Below are 26488 nucleotides of genomic sequence, written 5' to 3'. Positions count from 1 at the left end.
CATATTTCAGAATTACAAGAAAGATACTTTATATTTCCTTCCCTAAGTGATGAATACATGCAGTTAATTTACATGTATCTTCATTCTGTTTGTTGCAAAAAAAAGTCATCTGACATCCTTTCTTTTCACATTCCCTGTGCTCCTACAAGATTGCCACATCATTCATCTAACTTTTCTTTCTCTAACTGCAAAATGAAAGGAGCTTGTAAACAACAATCCCCATGTTAAAAATAAAAAGTACGCCGCAATTTGTCAGAAGACTTAGCCTGCCATTTGACCTCTGTCTTTGAATCTCTGGCAAATGTGACAAAATAAACACATAATTTAAAGACACCTTTATTTATTGCTCTGACTTTACCGGCCCACCAAAAGCGGCTCCTAATCTACCAGTGAGTAGCGACCCACAGTGTGGCTAATGTTTTTTTTAAAGGACACCAGCTGATTTAAGGAAAAAAAAAAAGTTTCCCGTTTGGGAATACAATTGCATGAACAGAGGGACAGAGGACTTTTGTCTTTGGCTGCAAAATCATGGATGGAAACAAGCAAATCAGAGGTCACAGACTTTATACTGCCTAATTAATATCCATGATGCAGTTCATTTTGTGGGTCCCACCTCTTGAAAATGTTCAGTTCGCAATGCAACCTATTAGTATGTAGGCCACATCGAAAATTGCATTCCCGTTCGTAAACAAGTTAGTTTGCAGATTGCACATCCCGGTTTTGTGACTGGAAATGGTACATCATGCTCGAAGTGTTCCTTTCTCAGATCTTCTGAAGTCATGCAAATAATTTGCTACCACCACCCCATTGTAAGGTTGGTGTGAATCATGTACATTGAACTCCGTTAGAAAGAATGTTTGCAGGCATTTCAGATGCATTTTTTATCACTTTTTCGTATGCATGCTTTAAAGACCCAGTGACAACCAATCTCTTAACATTATCCAAGCTTAGAAATAGACTGATTTCTGCCTGATCAGAGAGCTATTGGTCGAGCTTCAAATTGATCAACGTCTTCATTCAGGGTCTCTTGGGTGAAAATTGTGTGTGTGGAAATATGTATCTTGAACTGGGGAAAATTGTTATCTTTAGGGTAAATTGGTATTCTCCACTCTTCAATAGATGGTTCACTAACCCTGCTTAACATAAGATGTGGTACCACAGATTGTTTACTCGAATTTCGATTCTTCAGTCATATTGGGAGCTGTGACTGCAGATTACTGACACTCAACTGGTCAATCGACTAGAAATTTCCATTGGTTTGTTCAGGTTTCCAAGGGCTACTGAGTGACAATGCCTGATAGGTCCTTGCTTGCAGGTTTTTCCACTCCTCGGTTCAAATGAAAACTTTGTCTCCTATTCTGTTGCTCAAGGCTCCTTGTCTCTTCAGTTTGGTGTTCAGTTTACTGGAGGTGGTGACTGGTTCCTTAAAAGGCTCCTTCAGATTACTGCTTTGTTGATATTGGTCTCCTTGCAAGTAGGCCTTCATCTGCACCCCATCCTCCTGAGGTGTAATCACTCAAAATCTCTTCCTTAGAAGCAATATAATGTCCTTGCACAGCCTAACAAGGGCATTGAACTCACGGTTGGTGTGTATGAATAGCCATAGAGAGAGAGTAAATAAAGTAGAGAAGCCGAGGTGAAAAGGAGATTATGAAGATATTTGCTTTGTTCTGGAGGCCACTAGCAAAGGAGTAGAAAGAAAATAAATTCAACAGACAACATAGAACCCAAAGTGAAATAACTAAATATTGAGGGAGTTTGTACAATGTACAGCAAACTCTGAATGCACAGTATCAATGTGATGGGGAATGTTATTTTGTAAGGGTATTGGTAGTAATTGAACTGTTTGCCATTGTAAAAGCAACTTTCAGAAATATGATGGTGAAAGGAGTTGTATCAGGATTCCTTTAATCTGCTTTGGAGCACATACATATATATGGGTGTGGTAGAAGTAATGTGGATTGTTTTATGTGTAACTCTGAAGTAATTGATTTTATCAAGAGAGTGGCAGTTACTGCTTTCTGCGCTGGAGGAATGGTAGCTCTATTGCTGATTGTGTAATGCAACAGATTTTTCTACTTTGACTATTAATTGGACTTTCCATGGCGAGTGGCAGAGTAGGGTTTGAAGCGTTTGTGTGTTATGGAGGGGATGATAATCTGGGGATTCTTGGCATTTCTTGATTGCTGTCTCTCATAGTATCAGCTACAAGGTGAGGGTTTGTGTGCACATCTTTATTTTCAAAGTCTCTGAAGAGCAGTACGTTTAGCAAGCCATTGCGGATAGCTTGGGGGTTTGCCAGTGCCACTTCCTGACGTGTTTCTTCCAAAAACGATGGCCAATAGGAACCACCCCCCCTCTCCCAAGGCAGGCCTGAAAAAAAAACTTGTGACCCTACAAAGAGGTTCAAAAGTTGAGAAAGCTATGGAAGAACCTGAGACTTATTTAGAATATACAGAAGACAATTAAGGATGCAAATATCTAATGTTCTGTTAATTTAGATTTGTATATACCCTTACACACTTCAGTGATTTTTTATACCTTGTTTTTTTTTTCCTCAGGAAGGGAGTTCAGAGTCATCCTCATAAGCACTGTTCACACAAGGGAGAGCATTATGAACTTCACTTCGTCATCTCCCAGTCTTGACTTCTTCAATGAAGCCAGGGTCCTGAACACAGCCATGACCAGGGCTCAGTCTCAAGTTATCGTTGTTGGAGATGCTGTGGCCCTGTGCTCGTTTGGCAAATGCAGTAAGATCTGGAAGCACTACATCCAAGAGTGCGTACTTAACAAAAGTGCATACCCTGAAAACTTCACCATTGAACAGACCAAGCAGGCCATTGCAGATTTAGAGTTATGGAGGAAAAGGCCTGAGGAGGAGGAGGAGGAGGATGAAGACTGGAGCAGCGACGCAGATTCCTGGTCCTCTGACTTTGATGTCAATTCTGATGATCCTATCTTGCAGGAACTTTTGGACAGCAGCAGGGATGCTCTGGTAACTGTGACCCAGGAAGGTTTTCTTAATGTAGAGACTGGTGAACAGCAGTCCAAGGCTGGCAACCCACATTACACAAGTTTCCCATCTTCTACTTTAGTTGACTATTTGACAATGCAGCCCAAATTATACAAAAGGTGTGAGCTTGTCAAGGAAGGATTTGAAAAAGCCTATGCTCTCAGCTTGGATGACTCTCCTCCTCTGCATATTGTGATCCAAGGACGGGTAAATTGTGGTATGGCCTTCAGTGGAGATGAGGTTGTGGTGCAAATCCTGTCTTCCAGCTTTGCAGATAGGTCCTCCCTTGGCCTCCATGGGAAAGTAATTGGTGTGCTCAAGAAAGCAGAGAGCCAGCAGAAGTATGTGTGCACTATGGATCCACATGATTCTCGTGTGATGGTTCCCATAAACCAATCTGTAACCAAAATATTTTCCCCAGGATTCAAGGATAAACCAAACGTCATCCCTATCCGCTCCATCAAAAAGCAGAAGATCCACACCCTACGAACAGAGAAGCTCACAGAGGAGATCAAAAGGACCCGACTCTTTGTTGTTCAGATTATCTGTTGGCGAGAAGGCTTTTACTATCCATTGGGAATTGTGCTGAATATTTTACCTTTGGCTGTGACAGCAGAGCAGGGCTTGAAAATCCTTGATATAGAAAATGAACTGGATAGAAGCTCTAAATATCCAGTTTCTGTAACAAAGGAAATTGCCCAATTGAAAACTGGCAGGTCCAGCCATTTATTGGGAGACCTCAAGGACTGCCGCAACTATCTGACTTTCACCATAGACCCAGAGGATGCCAAAGATTTGGATGATGCAATCACTGTACGAGACCTTGGTAGCCATTATGAAGTTGGTGTACATATTGCGGATATAGCTGGTGTTGTCTTGAAGGGTAGTGCATTGGATGAACAAGCCAAGCGACGTGGGGCAACCTATTATGCCCCAGGTAGAGAACCGTTACATATGTTTCCTCCTGAGCTTAGCCAGGACTTGTTCAGCCTTCTGCCTGACAAGGATCGCCGGGTTATCTCCTTGTTTATTGTGATGGAGAAGGACACTGACATAGTAGTAAAGGGAACTTTCTCCTTATCTGTGATCAATTCTGATCGGCAGATGTCATACGAAGAAGCGGAATACATCCTTAAAGGTTGTCCTTCAGGGCGACTCCGGTTCGATACAGTTGAAGACAGTCTTCATGTTCTGTGTCGCTTCACCACTGTGCATCGGAAATGCCGTCTCCAGGATGATTGTTACTATGACCAGTTGGATGAAGACTGCTCTCCTGGGAATAGAAGGGCACATCAAATGATTGCAGAGCTGATGATCATGTTCAACAACTTTGTGGCAGAGTTCTTGACCAACAAAAATCAGACCAAGGATTTAATGCCCCTGCGATGTCAAAGTGCTCCAGATATTCAGCGTGCAATACAGTTCAAGAATAAACAAAGTCACCTGATCCCACTTTCGATCCACCTGTCGCACCATCTGAATGGTCCCTCCACTGAACATGTCTACACTGCCAGCAGTGAATTTGTTATGCTTACTCCTTTGTGGGACTTCCTCCAGGATGCTGCCAGAAGACGAGATTTCCACCAAATGATTGACCTCCTAGCGACTGATGACCTGCATCCCAAATTGGCCCATGTTTGCCTGGAGTTCAGGAAGCTCCTGGGTAGGTCGTATTTCAACCGATCCAACTCTACAAAGCAGTCCAAAGCAGGTCACTATTCGCTGCAGATTGATAGCTACACTTGGGCCTCTTCTCCTATCAGACGATACATCGACATTGTTGTGCAGAGGCACCTTCACAGTGCTCTCTGCAAGAACACACCAGAGTATTTGCCGAAGGAAATTGATTTTTTATGCCATGACTTTAGCCGAAAGAATGGGAAGGCGCAAGCCTACGAGAAGCGGGCATACTCTCTGCAACTTGCCACATATCTTCAGCTTCAAGTTCAACAAAAGCTGGCCTTTGTGGTGACTGTGGAGTCTAAATGTTTTGGAATTATGTTTCCTCTGAACAAGGACACCTTGCCAGACTGCATAAAGTTAAACTACAGCTACCTCCAGCTTACAGAGCAACCGGGGTTCAATCCAATTGAGGGCTATACTAGCCTGTCATGGAGACGAAGGGTTTATTCTGTGGACCCTGAGAAGAGCACAGCGCGTTCCATTTTGGTTCACAATAACAACCTCATCTCCGTCAGTGCCCCTATTTGGAAGGAGGTTTTAAAAGCACTCCGAAATGAGCAGTTTGAAGAGATTATCCCTCTCCTCCACAATGGACGCCTAAAGTCAACCTCCGTGGGAAAAGTAGCAAGGAGCCGTTGCTCACACTATTTGGAGGTATCTCTGGAGCTGCGTGCTGGCAACACAGCAACAGTGCAACTGACTTCCAGCATCCACCGGGGCTTTTTGACACCCTGTGTTCAGCTATGGAAGGTAGCACCTGGTTATGATGTCTGCGTCGAACACTCAGAAAAAATTATTGAGTGCTTTACGGAATATGCCACACTGAGACCGAAATCTGTATATAGAGATCCTTTAGAGTACAGGAAAGTTTGGCAGCCTCTGTGCTCTATGGAGTCTGCAACCAGTGCAGTGGTTGAAAATAGCAGTATTGTCCTACATGACCTTCCATTGAAATGGACCCAGGAATGCCAGCCCCTGCTTGGGTCCTTCCGTCTGTCCAGAGACTTCTTGCGAGAACATTGCATCAAGGTGGACTTCCAGCACTGCTACCTCTGCATTCGGCTTGAGAACTTGGAGAAGATCCCTCCTCCTGATCCTGCCAACAAGGAAAACCTTTGCCACAAGCTCAGAATGCTCAGTGTGTCTGGAAAGGATCGGAAGCTGGAACTGGACCCGACCACATACACGTGGGTGGCTCATGGCTTCACTACTTCCACGGAAGACAATCCGATGTCTGATAGGAAGATGTTTGAAAAGGTGGACTTCCAACTCCACCATGTCTCCATGACTACTGTTCCCATGCAAGTGTTCGAGGACTCTGCCAGATTCACAGTGGAGCTCATTCCGCAGCTGTTGCCTGAGGTGTAAGTTGCTTACATCCTGATTTAATTGTTGTTTGTGCTTCGTGCCCATCTTCTGTTGAGTGGGTTAAGGGAGAGTGATTGGTACATTTTCACTTGAAATAACTGACCAAGACTATAAATATATTTGAAGAATCGTTTTGATTAGAAAGTAAAAAATGTGAGGTTCCTCCCTGTCTATCTGCATGCGGTAACGGGGCAAGGTTCATGTACTTACAGTTGGTATAGGGTCAGCAAAGCTAGCTCTACTAAGTTAACTTGATCTATGTAACTACATTCTAGTCCAGGATCATGGAGGAAGACATTGCATTGTTGAATTCTCTTCAGTTCAAACAAGCAAGCTTGTGTTAATAAACTGATCATTATTTGTTGTTACTTTTGTTAAAGGTAAAAGGTTTTCATCCCATCTTGGCAATGTGCTCCCTTTTTCTGTTGCTCACATCCTGGAATCTCCAGAAAAGAGATTGACTTCATGGGTTTGGAAGACACATAGCAGATTTCAGGCTTAAGGCTTGATTCTATAGTGCTTTTGTCCCGCCCACCTTTAAGCCTAATGAAAATGTTTGAACTTCTCCATCCGCTTCTTTTGAGCGGTGAGGGAGGGGTCCACTGAGAACACATTTCCCAAGAATACTCTAATGGGTGAATATTTCACTGGGTCCCCTCATCGCTATACAAAAGACATGTTCTGTTATAAGTACTCAGTTCCCTTCCCTCCCCCCTTTGTTTCAGAGCCTCCCTCGCTGTACTCCTCTCATGTCAATACCCCCACCCCCACTTTATCTACTGCTATGTCCCGCCACCCATATCTGTTCCCTTTTAATCAGTTTAAAAGGTTTGTTAGCATATGGCCATCTCACTGTCGGTAGCGATAATTTTAATGGATACCATGTAATGGACTGAGAGTGACACTGTTGTTGTATTGTTTTATTGGTAAACCTAATTTTAAAAAATGATTTAAAAAGAAAAATGTTATAAGCAAACGACTCTCTCCCAAAGGGGTATCAATGCGCTCCACAGAACCAAGATAGGCCGACCCATTAAAAGTGCCAAATCATCAAAAGTTTTGAAATCTACCAAAATCTGAACAAGCACGAATGTGGTGGAGGCACTTTGTTCCAATGGTGGTGGGGGAGGTGGGCGGGGGGCAAGGTAGGAGAGTGATCGACCAGAATATGGTTACAGCAGGAACTTAAATCTTTGTTCTGAGTGTCTGCTAAGGTAGTACGGACAAAGCTTCGATCGCAGGTATGCCGGGCCCTTGCCTCAATCAATCAATCAATCAGTGACACTTATAAAGCGCGCTACATACCCATAGGGTCTCAAGGCGCTGGGGGGGGGGGGTGCCGCTACTGCTCGAACAGCCAGGTCTTCAGCTTCTTCCTGAAGGAGAGGTGGTCTTGGGTCAGGCGCAGGTCGGACGGGAGGCAGTTCCAGGTCTTGGCGGCCAGGTAGGAGAAGGACCTTCCTCCTGTAGTCGCTCTTCGGATGCGGGGGACGGCGGCGAGGGCGTGGTTGGCTGATCGGAGGTGGCGTTTGGGAGCGTAGAAGTTGACTCGGCTGTTGAGGTAGCTCGGGCCTTGGTCGTGTAGGGCTTTGTGTGCGTGGGTGAGGAGGCGGAAGGTGATTCTCTTGTTGATGGGGAGCCAGTGAAGGTCTCTCAGATGTCCGGAGATGTGGCTGGATCGTGGGATGTCGAGGATGAGTCTGGCTGAGGCGTTTTGGATCCGCTGGAGTCTCTTCTGGAGCTTGGCGGTGGTCCCGGCGTAGAGGGCGTTGCCGTAGTCCAGTCGGCTGGTGACGAGGGCCTGGGTGACGGTCTTCCTGGTCTCAGTGGGGATCCACCAGAAGATCTTCCGTAGCATGCGTAGGATGTTGAAGCACGCCGAGGAGACGCTGCTGACTTGCCTGGTCATGGAGAGGGAGGAGTCCAAGATGAAGCCCAGGTTTCGTGCATGGTCTGTCGGTTTGGGTGCGGTGCCCAGGGCGGGAGGCCACCAGGAGTCGTCCCAGGCGGAGGGAGAGGAGCCCAGGATGAGGACCTCCGTCTTGTCCGAGTTCAGTTTCAGGCGGCTGGTCGTCATCCACTCGGCTACCTCTTTCATCCCTTCGTGTAGGTTGGCTCTGGCGGCGGCGGGGTTGTTGGTCAGGGAGAGGATCAGCTGGGTGTCGTCGGCGTAGGAGATGATGCTGAGGTGGTGTTTGCGTACGATGGCCGCGAGGGGGCTCATGTAGACGTTGAAGAGGGTGGGGCTCAGGGATGATCCTTGGGGGACGCCGCAGATGACTTCGGAGGCCTCTGACTTGTACGGTGGTAGGCGGACTCGCTGTGTTCTTCCGTCGAGGAAGGAGATGATCCATTCCAGCGCCTTGTCCTGGATTCCGATGTTGCTGAGGCGCCGTACCAGGGTGCGGTGGCAGACCGTGTCGAATGCCGCGGAGAGGTCTAGGAGGATGAGGGCCGCTGTTTCTCCATTGTCCATCAGGGCTCGGATGTCATCGGTGGCGGCGATGAGGGCGGTCTCGGTGCTGTGTTTGGCTCGGAAGCCGGACTGTGAGGGGTCGAGGGATCCGTTCGTCTCGAGGAAGGCGGCCATCTGCTTGTTGACGGTCTTCTCGATGACTTTGGCTGGAAACGGGAGAAGCGAGATGGGGCGGTAATTCTTGAGGTCGGTGGGGTCCGCTGTTGGTTTCTTGAGTAGAGCGCTGAGTTCGGCGTGTTTCCAGCTCTCGGGGAAGATGGCGGTGTCGAAGGAAGTGTTGATGATGTCTCGCAGGTGGGGTGCGATGACAGCGTCGGCCTTGTTGAAGATGTGGTGAGGGCAGGGGTCGGTTGGTGATCCGGAGTGGATTGAGTTCATCGTGCGGATGGTGTCTTCGGTGCTGATCGGGGTCCAGGCGTGGAGGGTGGTGGTGGGGGGGGGTGGCTGGTCGGTCGTGGTGTGCGTTGGCTGGTTGTTGAAGCTGCTGTGTATGTCTGTGATCTTGTTGTGGAAGTAGGAGGCGAGGGAGTTGCAGAGGTCTTGCGATGGGGTGATGTCGTTGTTTCCTGCGTTGGGGTTGGAAAGCTCTTTCACGATGTTGAAGAGTTCCTTGCTGTTGTGTGCGTTGTTGTCCAACCGGTCCTTGAATGCTGTTCTCTTGGCGGCGCGGATCAGCTGGTGGTGTTTCCGGGTGGCAAGTTTGTAGGAGGTCCTGTTGTCCGGTGTCGGATTCCTTTTCCAGACTTTCTCGAGGGCTCGGCAGTTCTTCTTGGAGCTCTTGAGTTCGTCGGTGAACCATGGGGCCTTCTTGCTGCCGGGTCTGCTAGGCGGGGTCCTCAGCGGGGCGAGTTCGTCCGCGCAGTTGCTGATCCACTTCGTGATGTTATCGGCGGCCTGGCTGGGGTTCGCTGAGCTGGCCGGAGGGTGTTGGCTCAGGGTGGTGGCGAGCTGGTCTGCTGTGATCTTGTTCCAGCTTCTGCGGGCGGTGTGTTGCTGGTGTTGGTGGGTCGTCGTTCTCTTGAAGGTGAAGTGGACGCAGCTGTGGTCCGTCCATTGAAGCTCTGTGGCGTGGCTGAAGTCGATGTCTGTGCAGGATGAGAAGACGGCGTCGAGTGTGTGTCCGGCGAGGTGGGTGGGGGTGGACACCAGTTGCTTGAGTCCCAGGTTGGCGAGGTTGTCGAGCAGGGTGCTGGTGTTGTGGTCGTTGTTGTTCTCCAGATGGAAGTTGAGGTCTCCGAGGAGGATGTAGTCAGCGGAGGGGAGGGCATGCGGGCTGACGAAGTCGGCGATGTCCTCGCTGAATTGCGTGCGTGGTCCAGGGGGTCGGTAGATCAGGGTGCCTCTGAGGGTGGTGTTCGGGTTGGTGTGGATCTGGAAATGCAGGTGTTCGGCGCTGGTCAGGGTGTTGTCGGTGCTGGTCGTGACACGGATGGTGTTCCTGTGGATGATGGCGATGCCTCCTCCCATCTGGTTGGCGTTTCGGTCCCTCCGGACGACCTTGTAGCCCTCTGGGATAGCGATGGCGATGTCGGGAGCTGAAGAGGCGTTCATCCAGGTCTCCGTGAGGAAGGCAACGTCAGGGGCTGTGGTGTCTAGAAGGTTCCAGAGTTCGATGGCGTGTCTGTGGACGGAGCGGGTGTTGAGCAGGATGCACTTGAGGTGGGTGCTGCTGGTGTTCGACTTGGCGGGTGCTGGTGCGGGGCTGGTCCGGATGCAGGTGAATTTGCAGGCGTGGCAGCTGAAAGGTCCGTGGGTATGTCTTGGAGTGGCTTGATGGCATTCCGGTAGTCGGCCGGTGTTGAGAGCGAAGAGGGTGGCGGCGGAGTACGTCTGGCGGGTCGGTCGGGGTCTTCGGGGGCCAGGGGTCCTGGCGCTGGTCGCGATCCGGTCGCGGACGGGCTTACCTTTGGCGCGCCTTCGGCGCACAATCGGCGCGCCCGCTGCGCGTGACCGCTGCGCGTTCGCACGGTCGCCATTTAAAGGCGAAGTGCGCGGGTGGGCGGAGCAGCTGGGAGGCGGGAGCGGGGAGGGAACAGAAGAGAAAAGGGGCGGGGCTGATGGCGGTGGCGGGAGGCGGGAGCGGGGAGGGAGAGCGGAGGGCGGCGAGGTAGGCGGGCACACAGGAAGGAGACAGGCACAAATGAAAAAACACGAAGAAAAACGGGGCACTGGGTACAGGCAACAATGCAGGTCAAAAACAGAGGCAAAACAGTAGACAAACGCTCTTACGGCAACCAAAAAAAAAACAAGCACAAATTTCCGACAGAAATCGGCAAACCAAGGGGAGCGCTCAAGGCGGCAGCGAGGCCGGCGCTGGGGCAGAGGCAGGCACAGGGGCACACGCAGCAGCTGGTGGCCGTGCGGCGCGGGGGTGTCCCACAAGTGGGTCACACTCACCTGCGTCGCACGGTCGCCATTTAAAGGCCAAGTGCGCGGGTGGGCGGAGCAGCTGGGAGGCGGGAGCGGGGAGGGAACAGAAGAGAAAAGGGGCGGGGCTGATGGCGGTGGCGGGAGGCGGGAGCGGGGAGGGAGAGCGGAGGGCGGCGAGGTAGGCGGGCACACAGGAAGGAGACAGGCACAAATGAAAAAACACGAAGAAAAACGGGGCACTGGGTACAGGCAACAATGCAGGTCAAAAACAGAGGCAAAACAGTAGACAAACGCTCTTACGGCAACCAAAAAAACAAGACAGAGAAACTTGTGCAGGGAACGCTTCCTGACCTGTTGCCAGTGAAGAGCTTTTAAGGTGGGGACTAAATGGGCGCCCAGAGGGAGCTTGTAGACCAGGCGCACTGCAGTGTTATGAACTGCCTATAGTTTGGAAAGAAGACTTTCGATAGCTGCCACCAACAAGGCATTGCCATAGTCAAGACCACTCATAAAGAGGGCTTGAATCAAAGTTCTCTTAGACCTCAGCGCGAGCCACTGGAACACTTTTTTGAGCATGTGCATGGTGCTAAAGCATATGCCACAGACAGACATAACCTGTTCTTTCATGGGCGGAGTCTCATCGACCAGAAAACAAAGGTTTTTGACTGCTCTCCTAGGGAAAGGAGCTGGCCCCTGTTCAGAAGGCCACCAGTCTTCGGACCAGGAGGCCTGTTCCTTGCCAAACAGCAGAATCTATATCTCATCTCCATTTAGTCTCAGAGTTGAGTCATCCAAGAAGCTATCCTCATGCAGTCAAGAAATCTCCAGATCTTGCCTAAATGAGATAATTAATTGGGTATTTTCTGCATAAGCTGTAATGTCAAAGCCACAGTATTTAACAATCTACACAAAGGAGGCCTCATAGATGTTAAAGAAAGTGGGGCTCAGAGAGGAGCCCTGAGGGACACCCTTTTCCATGTGCATGGTTCGAGATTTAAAAGGGTTAAGTGAAATCGCCTGTGTCCTATTTTCCAAAAAGCCTTTGAACCAGCCCAATTTTGTTGTACGTTGGTGGTTTGTTTTAATATTTTTAAACTGCTGATTTAGAAAACCCTGATGGGCGTTTCACTTGTGGGATGGCAGAGTAGCATTGATACATGGACAATGATTCATTTAAAAATATGCATGAAAATGTGTAAATGGGAGTACCTTATTTTTCCAGCCGACAGACTTGCATGACAGACACTGCACGCTTACGATTGATCTGTCGAATCGCTGGTAACTTCAGGGGTAGTGTACAAGTTTTATGTTGGTGTGTAATTGAAGGTGTGATGGGCACGTTTCCAATCAAAGAGAAATAATTACGATTTAGTGGGCCTGTAGCTCAATGCGTTTAGATGCACTCCTCAATGCCTCCTTTTCTTTTCATGCAGCCGCAAGGAGCTTGCTGTGGAACGCCTGAGCAGGGCCTCGGACCTTGCCAAGTGTATAGCTGTGGGTAAACATCCTCTGGGGACAGGTAAAGTAAAAATTTTCATTAAGGTTGGGTGTGCTTACTTTTTTTTTTTTTCTTCAGAAACCAGACTTAAAAAGCCAGGAGGCACAGGCCCCAGTGCATACTGGATATGCTGGAGGCAACATCCAGACGTTACTTACTGTGGCTACTGTGTACTTGACCAATACCTTATAGGACAGAAAGTTGTCCCTATTTTCACTGCTTGGAGTATAATGTTCCGCAAGATGAGATCAGAACATAGTTTGGGCATATGAGCACTGGAAAATTAATTTCCCAAATGAACTCAATGTAGCAATATTCATGTCCTGCCTGGGCCATAGCCCACAGTGAAGAAGGCTGATTTATTTTTTTCTTCTTTAAATTGGAGTGAGCCACCCTAGGAATAGACTAGGTGGGCTAGGCCACGTGGTAGAGGATGTCTGCATAGCATGACCCTCATGTCTTTGCACCCATAAGGGACCTGCAATATGGTCTGCCAAGTTTAAAAGGTTTTCAACAAGTCCATAAGATTGACAGTTGACTGGAGCTCCAAAATTGCTACAACCTAACTTCTCTGAATTGTGTAATTGCCCAGTCAAAAACAGATTAAGTGATCTCTCCTCCAGGAAGGCAGATACTGCTACCAACAAAACACTGTCATGCCCTCACTTGCCCTTGTTCTATAAGGTTATTTACTACCATCATTGGTTCACTGCATTAAAATGAAATTTAGCCTTGTCAACTCGAGGACCCATTTTAATAGGTCTGGTTGGGCTTTTGGAAACTAATGAGATGTGGCTACACTTTTTTTTTTTTTTTTTTTTTTTCCCTCCTTTGCAGAAACTTCCACATCCAGCCCATAAAAAACACAACCGCCCCACCTCCTCCCAGTTCAGTTACTAACTCAGGCCTTTCAAGGATGCCTGCTCCCAAAGTGCTTCCAGTATGCTGGGGCCTAATACACTTTGTCTAACAAACCCACTTGGTTCATAAGTGCTAAAATTGCAGATATGGCACACCGGAGAACCCAAAGCAGGAAGTGCCCTACAGAACGAGGAGTATAGTTGAGCTTCTAACCGCTCTAAACCTACACCAATCCAAATTTGGAGATGCTAACTACTTACCCTTTTGGCTAGGTACTTACTAAACAAATACCACATTTATACATGTATGAAAGAGTGGAAAACACACTAATTTTAAGAACACTACATTATATCGCAGCAATGGTCCACTTCTCTCAGACCTATCTATTGTTTTAGTATCTTGTGAACTGTACATTTGCCTTTAACTATGAATGGAGGAAATAAAAATGTGATGGGCGATTGCTTGAATTAATCTCAGACACTGGTAATTACTCTGGGCGCATTCCACTGAATCTTTTTCGGTCCACAGTGCCACTCTAAACTATGGGACCAGCCATTAGCAAATCCGCCTTGGTCCTGCTTGAATAGGAAGAGTCCAGCCTGAACTGCCAATCTGGGTCCACGCTGGATGGCAATACAGGCATACCAAGTCTGGTTTGGGCCCATTTAGGTCTCATTAATGAGGTCTAGATTGATCCTGTGGCACAGTTAGCAGAGGACCCACTTCTGGGCATACTCGTAGCTCTTAGGGGGATACACTAAGAAAATAAATAGGTTATGGGTGGAATGCTTGAATTAAAACTGGTAATTACTTTAAACATCATCCGTGATGTGTAGCCTGAGATCTGTGAAACGGTGAGCTTGATACTCGTGTCTGGGTAAATCATTCTCTTTTGGGTCCTGGTTGTGCTATTCAAATCATACATACATAAATGATTATCCATGATGATAAATGTTTCTTTTACCAGAGGTTCAGGTCTCGTTTTAGTACTGGTCCTCCTTTTTATTTATTTTTTATATATTTTTTTCTCATTTTCTCAACGAGTACTGGTTGAGATTCACGGTTATGTACCTCTCAGCCCCATTTTGTTGATGTATCCCTTCCTGTTATTTAACGTGTTGGTGTGTGCTGTGGGTGACTTAGGCTACTCTGCTAGACCTATCCCTTGCCAATTGAGAGTTTTAGCAAAATGTAATGTGTGGTGCCACTGTGACACCTGTTTGACCCTGTTCACAGGAATAATGACCAACTCCAAAATCCTGCAGAGGGACACCTTCAATGCGTTTGGTAATCGTAAGCATCTTAATGCAAGTCAGAACATGGCGATTGCAAGAGCTCTGAGAAACCCTTTCACACTCATCCAGGGGCCTCCAGGTAAGGATGATTTAAATGTACATGAAAAGAATGTGCAAAGGGTATGGGAAGCACACCTGATTTGTATTTTGTACATATTGCATTCTTCTGCATTTTTGTCAGAAATGCTTTACATGGAGAAGGTATGCGAGGAAAACAGTGACTTGTTGTTCTAAAGCGTTTGTATCTTTCATAGATTCATATGCTTTAATCATTCCTGTTGAAGTTTGCTGTCCATGGTAGCTTTAAAACCGACCGTAGTATGAGAATATAAAATGCATGACCCTGTGGAGAAGGTTCATTTATGACTTCTTAATCTTTTGGAAAGGGGATCGCTCCACCTGTGAAGATTTGTCAGTGGGTGAACACAGAATTAATTTTTTTAATTCACACACACATCTCAGATACGCACATACCCTTTTTTGATCTGGAGGTGAGACTTGATGACTCAAGACTGAGCACAAACCTATACAAAAAACTAACAGACAGGAACAGTCTGCTACTGTATAGCAGTCCTCATCCCAGGGCCCTCAAAGACAACCTACCCTTTGGGCAGTTCCTCCGCATCCGGAGAAACTGCAGTACCCTCACAGACTACAGAACTGTAGTCAAAGTTTTGGAGTACAATCTAGGACAAAGGGGGTATCCTACACGTCCGGTAAAAAATTCATCCAAGAGGGCAATAAATAATCCCCGAGAGTCATTGTTGCATATAACACCCAAAGTGAGTACTGATACCCTGATGTGTGTCACATCTTTAACGCCAGATTCCACACGTATCAAAAAGATCATTAAGAAACACTGGGGCATCTTAAATACTGGAGACCTGACCATACCCGCACCCAGATTTGCCTTCAAACGATCAAAACATTTGAAAGCTATCCTACTACACACAAGACCTAAAACCGAGAACTACACAGGCCAAAAAACGCTTTGGGGTCTCCCTCCTGTTACAGGGCACCATCCATGCGGTACGTGTTCGGTCTGTGATCAAAAGAGAGCCATAAAAGAGAACGCTCTTGTACACATTTACCTGGATATTGAAACGCCATACTAACTGCAATACATCCCACTGCATATACATGGTTGTGTGCCCGTGCAACAAACAATATTTAGGGATGACCATGAGGGCAGTTAGATTACGCATAACTGAACATAAGAGTAACATAAGGTGCCAGAGAGTCACTACTAAGATGTACACCCACTATAAAGCACTGAAACATACACTTGACTCTCTTCAGTGGCTGATCATTGAAGCCCACTCTGGAATCACACAACATGCACTCTTCAGAATGGAACCACGATGGGTACACCGCCTGTCCATTGACCAACATGGCCTCAATGATGTCCTACCTTGGGCTTCCCTAGGTGAGAGATGACACTCATTATGGCAGGATAATCTTATGTATATCACCATACCAGCACATTGGAATGAGAGGAATGTAGTATCCACCTGGTACACCCGTGGGAATGCTCCATAGATGGGATGCAATTGTCACTGGGCATGGCAGTCTGAGTGAGATGACAGTATGGCACATGCGCTCACAGAATATTGGTTTGGAGTCCTCCGTGTCTGTAGATCGCACAACATTATTTTCCGCATAGGTGCGCGACACTGTGTATAGGCTGAAGTGACTTGCATAGGTTGGGAAAGGTGAATAACCTCCGCCTTCCCATGTTACACAATTCCTTGTGCAACAGGACCACTGCACTAGCAGACACATCACTTGAAGTTAAGACTCTTAACTTGAAGTTAATTCAGATAATAAATACATTTCGACCCCACTCGAGTGCCTAATATGTTCAAGACATGATAAGTTTTCCTAGCCATGAACCACACTACAAGATGGCCACTATGTACACCATCAGCAGTTGAGTGTTCTCATTGGCAGCAAGTCACGTGGTCCGATTTCAATCCAGGAGCCGCCCCCTCGCCGCACGAGACGCGAGACAGTACTTCAGCGCGGGGCAGCTCATCACTTTCCGGTGCCGGCGGACAGGGGTAGGTGAAACGGCTCATATCCACAGCGGAATGGTGAGTAACAACGACGAGCCAACAATTGTCCAGGCCTGTGACAAAGCGTGTCTGCAGAGTGTGGTCTGGAGGGGGGAGTAACGTCACACGGTAACCGCCATGCCTTTGTGTCTAACGGGGATCTGGGCGGTTGGGTTAGTGATGTGGGTGCAAGACGCATTTAATGATATCAGTGAGGCAGATCACCAGAGCGAGAGGGGGACTCTTACTGTTATTCAGTTAAGTGTGTAATAACCCAATATCACTTGTACTCGCCCCTCGGTGGAACTAGTAGATATAATGGGGGACTGTTAATAGGTGGCTGGGCTCCCCACCAGCCGATACTACGAGATGCAAATTGCATGGGAGATTAAATGACAATATTGCTAAGGCTGTCAGTTGATCTCACCATCCTGCTTTATATAATTTTTTAGAACACCATGACTCCGGTGTCACGACACCCGCCGGATACCGCATGGAGTGATACTTTCACCACAGTTAGGTGAGTGGACTGAATTTATATCCACCCAGACAACCGGTGAGGTCTTTGAGTGATTTCCGGCCAGACCGTTTTTAATGTAGTCTTCTATTTTAAAAATTAATGAATTGACTCTCACATGACTATCATGTTACTTAGTAACTTGCCACAAACTAATCCTGTTCACGAGTAGGGGTGGGCACAAAACTATAGAGTAAGGGTTTTACTGTGACTTGATACAGTTGTGATTTCATTCTGTATCCCTCTCTCATAGTCACTTCACTACACTGCGGGACATTTTGCTCGCCTCCCTTGAGAAGTGGTAGGTAATATACACACCTACCACTTTGTGTAGATAGTTCACTCACTAGGTCCTGAAGAATTGCCACGGATCACATTGACCAACGGGCATGAAACATGTCGACCTCTAGAGTAGATCATAGCTAAACTGAACCATCAGGTCAGAGCTGCCACTCTTATTGTTTTTAATCAGGTGGATAGCCAGCCTGAATAAAAGTCTTATTTGGACTATCCCATCTGTTTTAATCACTTTTCTAATACATCTACACCATCTAGACCCCTCACACCCACTGCATCATACGGCGAGGAACAAAAGAGCTCCGCTAAAGAGCCCCTTTATGGGTGCCTGTTGGGTATTGCAGCGCCAACCCGACGAGGAGCAGGTCCATATGATGAAGCATGACACCTAGCTGGCTGGGTGTGTGAGGACCCTAGTTCCGAAAGGAAGTATTCCCTTCCTACTTCTTCAGTTCACCTGATTGGCTCACACAATCAGGGATTCGCTACTCGTGTCATATTGGTACGGACAACTGAGGAACTGCATACCTTTTAGGTGGTAGTACTTGATAGGGCATGAATGCTGGACCTCAATAAAAGCCCTTGTAGTCCTTCTTCCTGTTGATGGAATATAAAATGCATGGCAGGCCTTAAACCAGTGTTGCCTTAGTGGCATTATCATATCATTGATAAAGATCCCTTCTCAAGCCACTGAAGTGAGAGTGAACTGCACCCTTCCCAGAAGTCATATGAGTTTGATTAACAGGTGTGGAATGAGGATACAATTGGAGATGAGACTTTGTTAATTTTTCTCTAACGTTGGCTCATTAACAGAACCACACTTTAATCAGGATAACAAGCAGTACCAAACTGTCAGGCTTTCTCACTAGTAACCTAAGAAGAATCTTGCGCATTTTCTAGCCACAAACCATCTCCAACCAGGAGCTGCTCACCATAAGGAAGTAGGAGAGCATGGACGCTATTTTGAGAAAAAGATGGAGATGGATAGGACACATAATCAGAAGAGAATAAGACTCCATCACAAGAACAGCTCTCCACTGGACCCCAGGAGGCAAATAGAAGAGAAGCAGGCCAAAAAACACCTGCAGGTGAACTGCACAAACGGAACTGAAGACCCTGAGCCACAGCTGGGACACAACAGAAACTTGCTGATGACAGACCGAAGTGGGCACCGGGCGTTTTCCGTGGGAGCAGTTTTTGGACCGGTGGGGGCTGTTTTTGTTACTGGGGGGTGGTTTGTGCAGTGCTGCAACACTGGACCCCTGCAACAAAAGCAGCAGCAGTGTTTCCCACCTGCAGCCTCCCCCTCACTCATCGGTCTGACTTAATTGCCTGTACTGAAATGCATTGGATTGAGGATGTTTTAAATGTACCCGTCGTGTTGCAGGATGAAAGGCTTGGATTGGTAAACTGCAGCATTTGAAACATTGGAAATACATTGATCGTCCCACATGTGATTGTTAAAACGAACCTTAACTCGTCAAAGCATTGGATAAATTTGTGAAGAAATATTCTAAAGAAAACGGATAAGTGAAGTTACCTTTTTGTTAAAGGATTTCAGCTGTGCGTCCGAGAGGGGAGCGCTGTGTCGCTCCACTTTTCTTTGATTCGTCATGCCAGTGGTTGAAGGGCAATAGCCACAAAACTTGGGCTGCACGCAAAAGGATTGAATTTAAAAGTGACCCCCAAAAAACTGGATCAAATGGAGTGCATTTCGTCATTTGTGTTCGTATTGACATATAAGTTGGCACAGGCCCAGTTTGACTGAGTGCCCTAGAGAATGGCACTGCCAGCCTGTACTTGGAACATGAACCAGAAGGTTGGCAGCCTCGGGTGATTCAGGTTTACAGATCTTCTGCGGAATGTCTAGAAGTCAAACACAGCGAGGCAACGTTGTTTCCTGGGAGCCTTTTTACTTTGTGTTCTGAAAGGAATGTTTCCCGAGCACATAGAGCCTTGAAATCCTGTTACACACAAGGCTGCGCTAGTGACAGCCGACACTCCAAGGCTTTTAAATTGCACGTTTTATTTTACATATATGGCGCAACAGCATCTGCTCTTCCTGCCTCCTCCCCTGTGGTCGCTGCAGGCCCTTTCTGAGTTCACTGCACAGGAAGGAGCACAATTAAATGTCAACTAGTGATAGGGAGAGGAGTTGGCCTAACGGCTAGGGCGGTCAACCTCAAATCTGGGGAACTGGGTTCGAGTCTCGGCAATGACGCTGAACATCCTGCAATTCTGGGCAAATCACTTAATCTCTCCTTTTCTGCCTTAAAAAAATGTGTCCTAATGTAACCCAACTGGTTCTATGTAAAGCGCTCTGATACCCGATACCTTCTGGTCAAGTACGCGCTATATAAAAAAAGATGATGTATGGCTTTAACGCTTCAGCAACCTGTGTGATTGAACAGTCTCGAGGAGTCCCCGATGAGTCAGGACAGAATCTCTCACATTAATCTCAACCTGTTCCTCTTGTGCGTCTCCGTCTCCATAACAGGAACCGGTTCAGAGAGTGCTTTGAGTTTGTTGTAACTGCTGACATCTTCCTATGACCTGCAGGGTGTCCTGATGGCAGCTTGCTAAAGGGATTGGGCCTAAAGGGACATATGGGGTCGAGGGGCACACCTTACGGGGAGAGACAGACCACCACTCACTCGGTGTACCAGTCGGAAGCCCTGCCCCCGAGCGGGCCGCTTCCCTTTATTGGTTCCCCACAGGCCACGCCTGGCCTGCGGATGTAGGGGTGTGTGTTCAGTGTGGACACAAACAACTAGACCGTAATCATTACATCCCTACCAAACTCCGGGTTTTCTTTTCTTCCCACAACAACGGCATTGCAGAACGTGCATGAAGAACGTAATATGCATAACAATTAATTTACGCAGTCTTTGGATACTTGCGTTTCCCATGATGTCGGCGGTTGGGTCTCAGCAGGCATGCAAAGTCTCTCAGTCTTTGGCTGGGCTGGGGATTCGGCCTCAACCCATACCTCACCGAGCGGGGCCCCCCGCTCGGACTTGAGACCCGAGGGCTAACAGTGGCTGCAGCGGGCGTTTAAGATGAGTGACCTGTGGCAAGCTAGCACAGAGAGCGAGCCAGACTGTCATAGGAGGGATTCATGCTCCCCCCGAGAACATTTTGAAAAAGAGTAGACAAATGCTGCATTTTCAAGGAACTTTGACACCGCAAGAAGGCTAATAAGGCAATTGTGAAAGTATTGTTATGGCATCAATAAAGAGATTTCATATGATGACGTACATAGCTGCTTATTCAGCATAACCACAGAACCTGATAACAGACTTTTGAGTTAACAAGTCTGAGTACATCACAAATGTCCTTATTTATTGATAGAACTTTACAAATGAAATCTACTGAGGACATATAAGTTGGATCAAACAAAAGTGGAGCGACACAGCGCTCCCCTCTCGGACGCACAGCTGAAATCCTTTAACAAAAAGGTAACTTCACTTATCCGTTTTCTTTAGAATATTTCTTCACAAATTTATCCAATGCTTTGACGAGTTAAAGTTCGTTTTTAACAATCGCATGTGGGACGATCAATGTATTTCCAACGTTTCAAATGCTGCAGTTTGCCAGTCTTTGGATACTTGCGTTTCCCATGATGTCAGCGGTTGGGTCTCAGCAGGCATGCAAAGTCTCTCAGTCTTTGGCTGGGCTGGGGATTCGGCCTCAACCCATACCTCACCGAGCGGGGCTCCCCGCTCGGACTTGAGACCCGAGGGCTAACAGTGGCTGCAGCGGGCGTTGGTGAAGCCGCAGCCTCTCCTCTGGTTGCTGTCGTATCTTCCTCGGCGGTCGTCTCTTCGCTTTCAAGAGCTTTCTCATCTTGGAGCAGATCTTCCTCGGTGTCACCTCCACCCTCCACCGATGGGACTGCCCTGAACCAGGAAGCATTCCTCGTCACTGTCTCCCCTCCCCTCCTAGCGGTGACCATAGTTCCTTTTGTGGTTTCGACGGTCCAGAGACCGGGCTCGAACCTGGTTTGAAACTTGCCCCCTGGTCGTCTATTTCTTAGAATCACCTGCATTCCAGGTGGGGGTATCTTTGATGCGGCCCTCCGGTAGTAACTAGCCCGCCGATTGCCTTGTTCACGTCTCTCTTGGGTCCCTTCCAGGTCAGCGGGCACAGGTGTCCATTCTGGACTGCTGGGAAGGAGATCCCTCCTGTTTCCTTAGAACATGAGACTCCACGGGCTCCGTTGGGTGGTGCAATGTGGAGTGCTCCTATACTCCCTCAGAAATTCATGGAGTCGATGCTCCGGGTCAGCCTGCTCCACCAGGGCTATGCGGAATGCCTTATTTAGTGTACGCATAAAACGTTCCACATCGCCATTGGCTTGGGGCTATTGGGGTGTGATGCGTCTGTGTCGAATCCCTCTTTGGCTGAGGTAGGTGGCAAATTCAGCGCCCTGAAACGGCGGTCCATTATCGCTGCGGAGTTCCTTGGGATAGCCAAACATGGAGAATATCTTCTCAAGGGCGGGCCCCACCTGTCCAAAGGCCGTGGACGGTACTTTCTCTACCACAGGGTATTTGGAGTGTGCATCCACCACGACTAGAGTGTGCCCCTCCCTGGGGAAGCTCCCAAAGTCCACGCTTACTCTCTCGCAGGGTGTTAAGCAGGCATCCTCCGTAATGACGGGCTGGGGTCGGTCCGGCTCACCAGTGAGTTGGCAGGCTAGGCAGCCCCGAAAATGTTCCTCCACCATCCGTTCCAGATCAGGGAACCACATCTTCTCTCGGATTCTGGACTTTATTTTGGTGGTCCCTTGGTGTCCCCCGTGGGCCAGTTGGATCGCCCGCTGTCTCAGGGCCGACGGGATGACCAGCCACGGGCCTCGTAATAGGATGCCGTCTTCTGTGGCACTTGGATTGTGCCGGATGCGCCACATCTGAGTAAGTGCTTCTTTGTCTTCTTGCGTCCACGAGTTTGCCTGGTGTAGGTATCCAGCCCACGATCCTTCTCGAACCGCTTTCAAGGTTTTCACGTACACCGAGTCCGTCTCCGCCCCCTCCTTGATGTCATCCAGCGTAATGTTTTGGGGGTATGCAGTGAGGGCAACCCACTGGGCGAACTCATCGCACTCTTCATCCGTCCCCTTCTGGTCTGGGCTCGGTGGATGGCGGGACAGAAAGTCCGCTGGGTTCTTGGCTCCTGGCCGATAGACTACTTCCATCTCATACGGCTGTAGCTGAACCGCCCATCTCTCTATCCGCGGGGGCAGATGGAGCGAGGTTCCCTTGAATAGGGGCACCAGTGGCTGATGGTCGGTGACCATTACAAAAGGATGCCCTCGTAGGTATAGAGGAAAATGGCTGCAGGCCCATTTAATGGCGAGCTCCTCACGTTCGATTTGGGCGTACCTCGCCTCGGTTGGGGTGAGCGCTTTGCTGGCAAAGCTTAAGGCTGTCCACTGGCCCGGCCCTTGCTCTTGGGTCAGTACCGCACCCAGCCCCACTGGGCTAGCGTCGACTAGTACTTCTGTCCGTTTTTTAGGGTCGAAATAAGCCAGCGTGGCCTTCTCCAGCAGTGCCTCTCTTGATCCCTTGGAACGCCTCCTCCTCTTTCGATCTCCACTTCCACGGGGTGTCTGTTCTCCTTAGGGCGCGAAGTGGTTCGCTCCACGTGGCCAAACCCGGAATGAACCGGCCACAATAGGTGGCCATGCCAAGAAACTCCTGACCTCCGTTGGTGATGTCGGGGCACGAGCGTCCTTGATGGCTTTGGATTTTCGGGGGTCCACCTGAATCCCTTCCTGACTGAAAACTTAGCCGAAGAACTCTATTTTTGGCTGAAAGAATTGGCACTTATCTTTATGTAACGTCGCTCCATGAGCACTCAATCTCCGGAGTGTGTCTCGCAAGTGTTTGTGATGTTCGGCCGCCGTTGCCGAGTGAATGAGGATGTCATCGCTGACATTGATTACTCCCGGTAACCCGGACAACAGCTCCCTGATGATATTTTGAAACACCTCGGCTGCCGAGGAGATACCGAAGTTGAGTCTTTTGTACCGCCGGAGCCCTAGGTGGGTGCTGAAGGTGGTTATGAATCTGCTGTCCTCGGCCAGGGGCAGCTGGTGATAGCCCGCGTTCAAATCGATCTTTGAAAACCACCGTGATCCGTTTACATCGGCAATGATGTCGTCCATCGTTGGGGTCAGATGACGTTCCCTCTTGATGGCTTGGTTTGGCAACCTCATGTCGATACACAACCTAATGGCTCCAGGTTGGCGAGGTTTTTCTACAATCACCATGGGGGATACCCAGGGGGTGGGTCCCGTGACTTTTTCGATGACCCCCAGGCTTTCCTGGTTCTCCAGTTCCTTTTCTACCAGAGGCCTCAAATTAAATGGAATCCTGCGATGCCTCAACACAATTGGCTTAACCGTCTTGTCAATGTGCAATCGTATTGGGTCACACTTGATGCACCCCAGACCCTTGAAGAGTTCCGGAAACTGAGCCAACAGTTCATCCACCTGGTGTGTTCGGACCCGATGTGCAAAGGCTATCGGCTTTAGATCCTCTGCCGTGTGACTACTCGGCAGTGTTTCTGCCTCCCTGTCGATGATGTGGACTGTTGCTGTTACTTCGACCTAATCAGCTTTGATAGGCACTATCATCTTTCCCTTCAGCGGGAGTGGGGTGTGGGCCCCATACGCAAAAATCCTTGTCCTGGAAGGTATTACCTGTGGCGTGGGTAGTAGTTGATTGAATTGCTGCAGTCCCATTACAATTCAATTTCAAAGCTTTATTCGACAGCTGTCATAAAAGCAGATATACATCCTAAAACAACATTATAAATACTACAAGATAAAATTCATTATTTTATAAAAACTCATTAAACCATGAAGCTGTCAGTTACAAGGATTAAAAATTTTTTTTAGCAACAATAAATTAAAACAGTTCAAAAAAGGACTTAATTATAAAAATTAGTCTTACATTATTCGATGTCATAAAATTCACTGGTTAGCTACTGAAGGCTTTAAAGTGCGAGTGCGTATAATCCAGGCCCACCCTAAAAATTTTGCGACAGCAATTGCCATACAGGGTGAACAATCTGATTCAAGAATTCTTAGAGCCTCTATGTAATTGCGTGTCCCCAAATTTGTACACACTGGTTTTAGCCATTTACGACGGGGGCAAATGTACAGGGGACAAACGAACAACAAATGGCCTATGTTCTCAGTCAGGTCTTTACAATGGTGACAATGTCCCGAGTAGATGACCATTTGTGGGTGAACGCTTTTACAGGGAGAGACCCAATTCTGAACTGGAAATACAATTTTCTATCGAGGGGCTTTTCTATAATATCCCAATAAGCCTCACAGGATGGTAGGGGTTTAATATCTAGAAAGCGATTCGTTAGCTTTGCATTAGTACCAGAACTATGGTCCGACAACAGAATCCTATCCCAGTAAATTTTTTTAATAGTTGACTTTGATGGGAAGCTTGAACCATTTGGGTCAACCCACAGATGGTCTAATTCCAACTTTATTAACAAACCCCTTATTTTCTTAAGCCATGAGATGGAATGGCCCCGGTGTCAATTATGGCCTTTACCTCATTTCCTCCCAGTTGGACGATGCACGTGGGTTGTGGTCGCCTCCTGCGTTTCAGTTCCCGCGCGAAAGAGATGATGTGTACTTCTTCGGAGTCGGAGTATTCGTCCACAGTTGGTAGATATCTTCCTTGAGGGGCCTGGGCTCGTTCCGAGGGTGTCGGGTCGTCTAGAGATAGTTGTCGCACTGCTTTCGGCAGTGACTTGAACTTCTTCGGCCCTTTTGTGTAGTTGCGCCGTCGGCAGACGGACGCAAAGTGATTTGGGATCCCACAGTTCGTGCACGTTTTTCCTTGTGCAGGGCAGTCTTTGGCGGCATGCGGTTCATATCCGCAGTATCCGCATTTTGTCCGGGAACCTTCCTTCCGGGTGTCCTTATGGTATCTGTTCTCTGGCTTCGTCATCACCGCATCCACTCTTTCCACCTTGATGTTGTCGCTTTTCCCTGAATATTTGTTCAGGGCTTGATCCATGGCAGTGGCCCTCACCGCTGACAGGTCGTGCGACCGAGCTAAAATTAGTATGTCTTCAAGCGAGATGCCTTGCTTTCTCAAGATCAAACCCCTTAGCGTCTTGTCCCTACACCCTTGAATGATCTGCCTTCGTATAGCTTTGGGTTGGTCTTCGTTGGTTCATGTGCTTGCGAGTTCCCTCACTCGAGCGTAGAAACGGTCCATGGACTCTCCTTCCCGCTGCCTTGCCTGCCCCAGCTTGAATACCTCGAAGTCCAAGTTCAACTGTGGATCAAAATAACCGTTGATGGCCCGGACAGCCGCGTCATAGTCGTCCACCGTACCAGTGTTGGGTAGATGCTTGAATAGTTTGAAGATTTCATCACCTGCGTAGTGGAGTAGCAAAGATCGCTTTATCGCCCCATCCGTTTCCCTGGACGCCACAAAATAGTTTTCTAGGCGCTCCAGCCAGATCTTCCACCTTGGTGACGCAGTTGATGGATCTTCGACCTCGCTGAAGGGTGGTAGAACTCCAGACGCAGCATGCTGGTACGGAATGCGTGCAGGTGCCGCAGGTTCGTCGTCGACCATGGCTTGGCTGTCCCTGAGTTACTCCAATGCCTTCTTTTTGTGTCTCTTGGGGTCGTTATCAAGGTTGCTGTACCTCTTCCACTTAACTCCCTGCTCCTCTGTGACCTGAGGTTGGAGTCGCTCTGCCCCTTTTGCACTTGCTTGTGCTTGCCTGTGATATCTCTTGCTTTTGGGTGGCTGTGGGCAAGTTCATGAGGTGGCAGCGACTTTTGTTGGCCCTCTGGAGATGCTTGCAGGCTCCTTGCAGCTGTGGGGGGGGAGGGGTCGCCGGTGTGTCGCGCTGCTTCCTCTTCCTTTTCCGCGCCTCCCCTGCCTCGTGGTGGTACTGGGCCTCCCCCGGTTTGCTTTCTCACGCTGCTCGCGTGTGGTGGGGTGGGCCGCTTGTTACTGCGCATGCGCGCAGGACTTCCTTGCGTGTGGGCCTCGCTCCGCACA

General features: G+C 48.3%; 1 protein-coding gene across 7 annotated transcripts in view; it reads left to right on the top strand.

Annotated features, from left to right (window-relative positions):
* The window catches only part of HELZ2 (helicase with zinc finger 2), a 117907-nt gene that overhangs the window by 43026 nt on the left and 48393 nt on the right, over positions 1-26488 (top strand). For all 7 annotated transcript variants that reach the window (XM_085619591.1, XM_085619588.1, XM_085619589.1 and 4 more), the window contains 3 exons: positions 2562-6060; positions 12344-12429; positions 14506-14643. In XM_085619591.1, the coding sequence (XP_085475717.1) occupies positions 2562-6060; positions 12344-12429; positions 14506-14643 (3723 nt within the window). The remainder of the gene's footprint in view (positions 1-2561; positions 6061-12343; positions 12430-14505; positions 14644-26488) is intronic.

This window comes from Triturus cristatus, chromosome 7 (assembly GCF_964204655.1).
Source record: "Triturus cristatus chromosome 7, aTriCri1.1, whole genome shotgun sequence".
NCBI classification, from domain to species: Eukaryota; Metazoa; Chordata; class Amphibia; order Caudata; family Salamandridae; genus Triturus; species Triturus cristatus.
The sequence above is the reverse complement of the archived record's forward strand: the minus strand, read 5'-3'. Positions and strand labels throughout refer to the sequence as shown.